Below are 10,000 nucleotides of genomic sequence, written 5' to 3'. Positions count from 1 at the left end.
GCACCCCCACAACATGATGCTGCCACCCCCATGCTTCACGGTTGGGATGGTGTTCTTCGGCTTGCAAGCCTCACCCTTTTCCCTCCAAACATAACGATGGTCATTATGGCCAAACAGTTACATTTTAGTTTCATCAGACCAGAGGACATTTCTCCAAAAAGTAAGATCTTTGTCCCCATGTGCACTTGCAAACTGTAGTCTGTCTTTTTTATGGTGGTTTTGGAGCAGTGGCTTCTTCCTTGCTGAGCAGCCTTTCAGGTTATGTCGATATAGCACTCATTTTACTGTGGATATAGATACTTGTCTACCTGTTTCCTCCAGCATCTTCACAAAGTCCTTTGCTGTTGTTCTGGGATTGATTTGCACTTTTCACACCAAACTACGTTCATCTCTAGGAGACAGAATGCATCTCCTTCCTGAGCGGTATGATGGCTGTGTGGTCCCATGGTGTTTATACTTGTGTACTATTGTTTGTACAGATGAACGTGGTACCTTAAGGTGTTTGGAAATTGCTCCCAAGGATGAACCAGACGTTTGGAGGTGCACAATTGTTTTTCTGAGGTCTTGGCTGATTTCTTTTGATGTTCCCATGATGTCAAGCAAAGAGGCACTGAGTTTGAAGATAGGTCTTAAAATACATCCACAGGTACACCTCTAATTCAGTACACCTCCTATCAGAAGCTAATTGGCTAATTGTCTAAAGGCTTGACATCATTTTCTGGAATTTTCCAAGCTGCTTAAAGGCACAGTTAACTTAGTGTATGTAAACTTCTGACCCACTGGAATTGTGATATAGTCAATTAAAAGTGAAACAATCGGTCTGTAAATAATTGTTGGAAAAATTACTCATATCATGCACAAAGTAGATGTCCTAAACGACTTGCCAAAACTATAGTTTGCTAATATTAAATCTGTGGAGTGGTTAAAAAATGAGTTTAATGACTTCAACCTAATCTATCTATCTATGTTTGTATGTATAAGTACAGTATAGGCCTGTTTGTCAGAGTGTGTGTGTGTTTATTTGTCTTGTAGATGTTCTCTGATCAGTGTAGGAGGTTGTTGTTGTTGTTGTTGTCACAGCAGATGTAATTAGTAGTTTGTGGGTGTCTAAGTGTCAGTGTGTAATTAAAGTCCACAAACTGAAGAAATAAACAGGAAAATGCTCTTTTCTAAATGACACACTGAAGCTGGCAGCTGGATCTTTTTCCAACAGTCATTCTTAAATGAAGTTGTGTGATTTTTCTATATAATTTTACAACAGCTTGACTGAAATGCAAATGTAAATGTGTTTTACTGCGAGTCGTTTTGTACAGTTCAGTTGTTCATCAGGTTAATGGATCATAATGCAAAGTAACAAAAGGCACCTGTACACTATGTTCTTGTGAATATTTACATAACGCCCCCCATTGACCCGGCAGCAGCCAATCACAGCGTTCCACACAGACAGTTATCTGACACCTGCTCACGTAACAGATTGAGAGATTTCATGAGTCCAGAATCATATTAAACGTGTGTGATTCCATACAGAGTTCAGCCGAGAGTTAATGAGCTCACTTCCTGCCCGCTGGAATGTGTTGAAGCTCACAGCAGGCTCAGGTGTTGTCAAGGGCGACCGGCTGCTGCAGATCATTTGAATATTTTACAAGATCTTCTGGTGCATTTTACACTGGACATCAAGTGGAGAACCGACAAAGGAGCACAATTATCATACGAAAGTGTCCTTAAAATCAAACGTTGAAATGTATTAATATTACCACAAAATGCACAGGCCCAACAATATACTAAACTATTGACATAAGCAGAATTTAAGCGAATGTAAGTGTGTTCTGAAACATTTCTCTGAAATACTGCTAGTCACAGATGTTACTCAGTAGTATAAAGGAGTGAAAAAAGTTTCCCAGACACCAACAGACATGATAAAATCTCAGTGTTTATATTTCAATGGTGATTGTACACAGTGATGCATTTGTTACATTTATCACAAAACAAGGTTACATGTTAAAGGCACAGGACGATTACATTACGTCTCACAAATATCTCCAATCAGATGCTGTTAAAGTTCATCCACCATAATGGTTTTAATTGTTTAGTGTGTGGCACCATGCGTTTGTTTGACAAGTGTAGGACGGTTGATTATTGTTTGCTTGAAGAGAGAAAAGATTTCAGATTTGATATCAAGGAGCTCATAAACAGTAATAAAAGAAAATGACCAGCATTATGATCGAGTCATTTTCACTCTCACACAATCGTTCACTTCCTTCATGGTAAACACACAATTCTTTATATGAGCTGCAGTGTGTCATTTCTGCATCATCAGCGTCACCAATCACAATCACAAACTAATGACTTTCCCAAATACACCTCCTGACCCGCCCCCCGTCTGCCATTAGTCAAACAAACAGATGTCATTGGCTGAGTCATAAAGTGCACTGAAAGAGTCAAACCGTTTTTGCATGATTTCTTTGTGGTCTAATATTCTTGTTTGGCTTGTAAGAATCTGTATTAAACATCTTTATTTACATGTTTTATATGTGAATGAATGTTTATGACTCCAAATGTACAAAAACATGCAAATATATTACTTTATTCCTCTTGCACTAGATGCTATTATGTTTTAATATCCATATATTGTGATATATAAAACACTAATTTATAGTTAACAGGCATTCAAGTCTAAAGTGTGCCAATGTGTCCATGATTACAGTGTATATGAGCTCACCTTGTGTTCTACATTTCATTTTAAACTATTTCAAGAGCTGTAAAAAATCATAAAGTGATGAAACTCTGACAGTCTCTATAATCTAAACATATCTGCATATTTAAATTCAAACAAGCAGCAAGTTTTAGTAAAAACTAAAGTCCCGTTCACACAGACAGTCAGACGCAGCGCAGTGGAATGGAAGAGAACGCAGGAGTCTCGAAACATAAATTTTAAAGCTGAACTAACACAAACGTCTAATAAATACAGCGCTAATGGCGTGAGATGCTGAAAAACAGTATCTGTCTAGTGCATGTTTACAAAGACCAACAGTTAAAGAATAGTGCCGATGGAACGCAAAAAATGTGTCCTGTGTGAACGCCCCTAATACAGTTTAAAAGTAAGAATAAAAAGAGAATGTTACTTAGGAAAACAATTATTAAATTGTTCAAGTAAGTCATCTTACCAAAAACAACATTACCCACAGTCTGTCGTACTAAAAGTGCATGTTAAAATCAGGTAAAACTCAACAGCATAAAAAAATACACAAATGTATTTACAAACATCGGTCAGACGACAGAAAAACCAGACAAACTCAGAGTGGCGTATCAAACACTATCTCTGAGGGTCGCTCATCCATGTCGAGGTCTGGCGAGGCGGGCGCGTGGTTGAGTTTGTCCGTCGTTGTGGAACTGGGGAGATAGTTCCAGTCAGCGCCATTACTGCTTTTCTTTTTACAAGCAGCAGAATCCTGAAGGAATTCTTGGATTTCCAGGGGAAGCCTCCGGAACTTGTCCTGATATTCCTGGTCCAAATCTCTCTGAAGCTGCAAAAACAAATGCTCAATATCACTTTGGAGGAAATATTAGAAAAGCAAAGAAAACTCGCACAGATCAGAGCTTCTCAACTGGTTTTGCTTCAGAATTTTTATTTTTATCACACTTCTCACAATACACATTATTTCAAAGCAGATGACAATCAATAATTCCCTCACAAAAACACATTGTGTTCAACACAGACTGTTTCTCTTCACTGCCAGTGAATCTGTATGTAATGTAGTGTGGGTGGTATTATGTATCTCGTGTAGTTTTGTTGATGGTTTTTGAGGATGAGTTCATGTGCATGTTGACATCTGTGTAATTTGACGAGCTTCTACAAAGTGACAGATGAATTTGTGCCATAATACTGTAGAGTTTGATTTGAAGTGTTTTGCCATCATAACTATGAATGATAATGTTTATATTTGTTTCTCTATAAGAACAGACATTTTTGGTTTTGGATGCACCAGTTGAGAAGCACTAGAACGTTCTTATCAAGCGAACAGTATTTGCTGTTATGTGAATGAATTCAAGCTGTTTTGTTATTGCTTCAGATATGATGAATAAGCACATGGACTGAAGAAGAAAATAAAGCTGAACCGTGTTAGCGTGATTCACAGCAACTGTCTGAGTTTAATGATTCAACTGCTTAATGTGAGTTCTGGTCGAGTTACACTGTGTCATGCTGCTTTACACTGGAAGTGTTGAATTACATCATCCCTGAATGAAAATATGCACAATAGAGTGTGTGGAGTCTCTGCAGTGCGTCAGTAACAGAAACGGTGTGTCAGTGTAACCAGCGACACTCACTTCAACAGCAGTGATGCAGTTTTCATGCGTTTGCTGTCAACACAGTGTTATAAAGCCATTCAGACATCAAATATCCTCTCTTTTGTCTCACTCAGCATTCAGAGAGATGAATATTGTGTTTTTCTCTCAGGCAAAGACTCCCCTCATGATTAAAGATGTGGGAATTGTATTCATTGTGACCCAATAATTGCTGTAATGCTTATTTGACTTGTTAACTACCCCGCTCGCTCTCCAGGGACACTTGTAATTAAAGAAAGCACCAGAGATGAATTGTGTCAAAGACACACTCATACTTGATCTGACAAACTCTCTGATCTTTACTAGCATGGATTAACTGCCCAGTACCTTTTAATACTGTCATACACTGGTCTGAATAAGAGGTAAAAGGGAAACTTGAGTGTGTAAAGTGCAACAACAAAGACTATAAAATACACGAGTGGCGTCATTTTTGAAATATGATATTAAGCGGTTCATTACACATTTCACAGCAGTTCTGAGGTGAAATGTCCACTGTGTGGCGCTAAAAGCGAGTTTAATGTTCTTCCAAACAGAAGCAGTTTTTAACCAGTGCGTTAAATAAAAAGTTACTCAGAGGTCCTTAGAGGACAAAAATATCCGCGTCAACTGCCATAATAATATTATATATTAATAATATTTTCCACTTTCAATGACTTTTATTTTTTAACCAACATCACTCCTGATCATAACTACCAAATATTCATTCATTTTCAGGATTTTAACCCTTTAAATGCCAGTTTGTTTACATAAAGCCACTGTTGTTGTTTTTTCTCACACACACACACACACACACACTTCTCAATACACACATACAAAACACACTCTGACATACATACCAACACACACACACACAATTTTATCTGCATCATTTATTCAATTGGCCTGCAGTGCTCTATAATACAGAAAATAGGGGAAAAGCATGTATTTGCTCCATAGGCTAAACATGAGAAAAATGGCGCCATCTGGTGGAAAATATTAAAAATGTAAATTTTGAAGCCAGGGCTCTGGAATGAAAGTATAATATCACAGAATTCATGATTTTATGCTTTAATGGCACTAGGATCAAATATTGCAGTTTTAATGGGTTTCAATGGGGACATTTTTGTCCTGAAGGTCCTGAGTGTAACTATTTTGTGCACACAGTGTATTATAGATGTATTATAGGAACTGAGGTTCAGATATCAAAATTCCCCCCAAAATACACACCTTTGGCTAAATGTATGCTATTGGCATTAACACAGACAAAATGATCGAAAAAGCAAAAATGAAAAAGACAAAAATGTCCCGAAGGTCGCACAAGGGTTAAGGTTAATGCTCTACTTTTAAGGGGTTGGAGGTCGGCTGGAGTGCCCTCATTTCAGGAGTGGTGCTCGGAGATGGGGAGGGTGGCGGCCTTTGAAGAAGGGTCTTTTAGTAGACTAGGGAAATTGAGTTTGTTTGTGGAAAAATGAGGCAGATATCTGCCGTTGCTGGACGTGTGATTATTATTATTTTTTGATGTGTTTCTATAATCATGTGTATATACTCATATGTGACCACAGGGATGTTTATTGGGGGTCAGGGCGGGGATGGGGATTGGGATTGGGATTGGGAGGTGTGGTTGTGGGGTTTAAATGTTGATTCCATGTATATATGTTTTGCTCTTCTCTAATGTAGGAATCAATAAAAGAAGATGTTAATTACAAAAAAAGGTTAATGCTCTATGGAGTTTTAAATCAATAAAATCAACCTCCCTACCCTAAACCTAACCGATAGTGTCAGGAAAAAACAAACATGAGATTATTTTGTGCTGCTTCTACGTGTGGACTCGTGTGCTCATCAGGACTCGTACCCTGCTCCTTTACAACACAAGTGCAACGCTCTATCAGTCGAGCTATCGCACAATTTGATCAGACTCAAACAAGCTTGCCAATGTAGTTAAACGTTAAAATGAGTCGTGCGCTATAGTAAAAGTGTTTAGATGACATAAGATATTTGTGTGAGGAACAGCGTGAAAGGTAAGTGTTTATGAACTGATAATCTGCCGTTTTACATGTGATTTGTGTGAAGTTAATAAAAGTCATTGTTGTTGTAACGCCTCGAGTGTTCATTTCACCAGGAAACTGATGCAATACTGACAATGAAACACACAAATCATTAAGCAAACATGACAGTATAGTAACGAGATTATATGAGACTCAGTTGAGAAATATCAACGCAAGCTCTTGTTCATTCATCTATGTGGACACTAAGAGGACAAAGGTTTGTGGACACCTGAACATCACACTCATATGTGCTTGTTGAACGTTTAATTTCAAGTATGTCGGCAATAAAATGGAGTTGTTCTTTAGTTTGCTGCTGTAACAGCTTCCACTCTTGTGGTTGATCTTTCCACTTTCTCTCGTCAGTGAGTTCAGACAGTCATGTTGGGTGATGATGGACTTCTGATTCATCTCAGCTCTGGACTTTGTGCAGGACAGTCAAGTTCTTCCACGCCAGACTCATGAAATCATTTCTATATGGACCTCACCATCATACTGGAACAGAAAGAACTGTTGATGTAAAGTTGAAAGCACACAGTTTCTCTTGTGTGTCACTGTATGCCGTATCAATAAGATTAGTCTTCACAGGAATCAAGGGGTCAAACTCGTTCATTAGAGGGGGTGTTCACATGCTTTTGGCCACACAGTGTATTTGAAAGCCGCTGTGAAGTGGATTCCTGGAGTGCAGGCAGAACGTTTGCTTCGGTATCTTCAGTCTCAAGGTGAATCTTCTGAAGCGGCTCACACTCACATGACACGAGCAGATGGTTACAGGCAGCGAGCGAGTGAACACGCAGTACAAAGTGTGCCCTACTTAGGGAAGGACATCTGCTGCTCGCCCCGCTGAACACGAGACAAAGAGCTCGAATTAAATCGTCATCTCGACCTGCGGCGAAACTGACCGACTGTGTTTGACTCCGAGCTGCGACTCTGTCAACCACTTCAGATGAACCGCATGTGTGTGTGTGTGAGTGTGTGTGTGTGTGTGTGAGAGAGAGAGAGAGTGTGTGAGAGTGTGTGTGTGTGAGTGTGTCTGTGAGTGTGTGTGGGTGTGTGTGTGTGTGTGTGAGAGAGTGTGTGTGTGTGTGTGTGTGAGAGTGTGTGTGTGTGTGTGAGAGAGTGTGTGTGTGTGTGTGTGTGTGAGTGTGAGTGTGTGTGTGTGTGTGAGAGAGTGTGTGTGTGTGTGTGAGAGAGAGTGTGTGTGTGTGTGTGTGTGTCTGTGAGTGTGTGTGTGTGTGTGAGAGAGAGAGTGTGTGTGTGTGTGTGTGTGTGTGAGAGTGTGTGTGTGTGTGTGTGTGAGTGTGTCTGTGAGTATGTGTGGGTGTGTGTGTGTGTGTGTGTGTGAGAGAGTGTGTGTGTCTGTGTGTGTGTTTGTGACTGTGTGTGAGTGAGTGTGTTGTGTGTGTGCGTGTGCGCATGTGTGTGTGTGCCTGTGTGTGTTGTGTGTGCGTGTGTGTTTGTGTGCGGGTGTGTGTGTCTGTGTGTGAGTGTGTCTGTGTGTGTTTGTGACTGTGTGTGAGTGAGAGTGTTATGTGTGTGTCTGTGTGTGAGTGTGTCTGTGTGTCCATGTGTGTGTGTGCCTGTTTGTGTTGTGTGTGTGCGCGCGTGTGGCTGTGCGCATGTGTGTGTGTGTGTGCGTGTGGCTGTGCGCATGTGTGTGTGTGTGTGTGCGTGTGGCTGTGCGCATGTGTGTGTGTGTGTGCGTGTGGCTGTGCGCATGTGTGTGTGTGTGTGTGCGTGTGGCTGTGCGCATGTGTGTGTCATGTCTTTATCACCTGCACTCAGTGTGGCATCTGAAGGTAATTAAAAGTCACCAGCAGTGATGGTCGGATACACCAGAATATTACATAAGTTATTTTATATCACTGTAATGATATCCATGACAAAGTTATTTGGGTTGAAAATGTTCATTTTAATTTTACAACATTCAACATCAAATCAAATTGCAGTTTGATGTCATGTTCACTAATGTGGAAAAGACTTGGTACTTAAAACACTTAAAAACATGCATTAAACAATCAAAAAGTAACCAGATTAGATTACACATAAAATGTATAATCTAAAAGATTACATTACTGATCACAATTTTAGTTGTGTAATTTGTAACCAGATTACACTGCAGAAGGAATCTACCCAACACTGTTTACTGTCTGTCACATAAACAAGCAGTAATATTTCTCATCTTAGTGACTAAAATACTGAACAAATGAAAGTGAATACTGACAAAAACTAAACTAAATTGAAAAGACAAATTGAGTCTCACAGCACTTACACAAGACTTTGTCTTTCTGACAAACACATAAAACAACCTCATGTGATCTTCATGAAGACTTCAGTATCTGTGCTCAACCGCAGGAGCTCAACACATCGTGTCTAGAGTTCTGCAGGAATGATATTCATCAATCAGATGGTTTCTCTGCCTCTGTTTTGGCGTAAAGACTCTGGTGTTTAGTTTAAGTAGATATCCACACTTAAATGTCTTTTTCTTCATGTTGTCTGCAATGTACACATGTTTGTCCAGGAAAATACTGTCTAAAATAAGAACATCCACCTGCAACTGACTAGAGATCAGAGTTCCAGCTGTGATGTAACGAAAGACGATTGACCTGCGACATGTCTCGCCTGAACTTCCTGTTTCAATAGGAAACATCCTGGACATCAAGCCTGCAGTATATTGACCGAACCCTTAAAAGTGTGCACGTCTCATTCAGTCCAAATCAGTCTCAACATTCACAGTCGCTCTGATCAGAGTTCAGACAGACACCTGTGATATATTTACACAACATCACCAGAACCTGCAGGTGAGATAAAGATCATCATTAATATAATAATATACAGACACATTAAACATGTCTTTAAGCACAAGAGCTGTGACGGCCCTCAGCGACTCAAGCGCACAGAATTAACTCACGACACGGAAGCTTGACCCATTCTAGTTCTGCTCCGTCCCAAGCGAGACACTTAAATCTGTCTTTCCTCAAAAGACTCATCATCTGTCAACAAACCACACTCACGTCCAACTCTACAGCGCTCTTAAAATACTGAGAGTGACCTTCTTCAACATCTGACCTCATTCTGCTCTGCTTAGAAAATCTACATTCAGCAGCCAATGAAATCATCCCATTAGCTGAAATGTTCCTGTTTCACAAAGCGTTGTGACTGCTGAGACAAACACATGAAGCATGAAAATAAGCATCAGATATTTGTGTTCAAATGGATGCAGCTGAACTGAAGGATAAATACAGTAATGTGACTTTAGATGCAGGTGCGGATCCACACAGCTCTTTATTCCTGTAGCTCAACTGCACAAGAAGCAGCAAGAACACACATATATCAAATGTACACATACAGCATATGAACACCAACTAGTGAGAGAGTGAAAAAGGTTTTAACAAGACTTTCCTAGAAATCCACAGAGATAAAAGTCCCTGAAGCTGAAGAAACACAAACTGTATAATGCAGATTTGTATCTAAATATTCTTAAAATAAGATACATCTACTTGCCTTTTTTCAGAGAATATGTATTAGAATATAATTATATATATATATATATATATATTTTCCTCTGAAAAGGAGTTTATTATCTTAATATCTTGTTTTAAGGATGTTTCGATATTTTTCCAGGAAATCAAGAC

General features: G+C 39.5%; 1 protein-coding gene across 2 annotated transcripts in view; it reads right to left on the bottom strand.

Annotated features, from left to right (window-relative positions):
- Nucleotides 1-1,912: 1,912 nt before the first annotated feature.
- Nucleotides 1,913-10,000, bottom strand: part of LOC127415730 (1-phosphatidylinositol 4,5-bisphosphate phosphodiesterase beta-1-like) — a 114,625-nt gene continuing 106,537 nt past the window's right edge. For both annotated transcript variants that reach the window (XM_051654586.1, XM_051654585.1), the window contains one exon: nt 1,913-3,524. In XM_051654586.1, coding sequence (XP_051510546.1) covers nt 3,433-3,524 — 92 coding nt within the window. In that variant the 3' untranslated portion in view covers nt 1,913-3,432. The remainder of the gene's footprint in view (nt 3,525-10,000) is intronic.

The sequence above is a fragment of the Myxocyprinus asiaticus genome, chromosome 25, assembly GCF_019703515.2.
Source record: "Myxocyprinus asiaticus isolate MX2 ecotype Aquarium Trade chromosome 25, UBuf_Myxa_2, whole genome shotgun sequence".
NCBI lineage: Eukaryota > Metazoa > Chordata > Actinopteri > Cypriniformes > Catostomidae > Myxocyprinus > Myxocyprinus asiaticus.
Note: the sequence above shows the minus strand (reverse complement) of the source record. Positions and strands in the feature narration are given on the sequence as shown.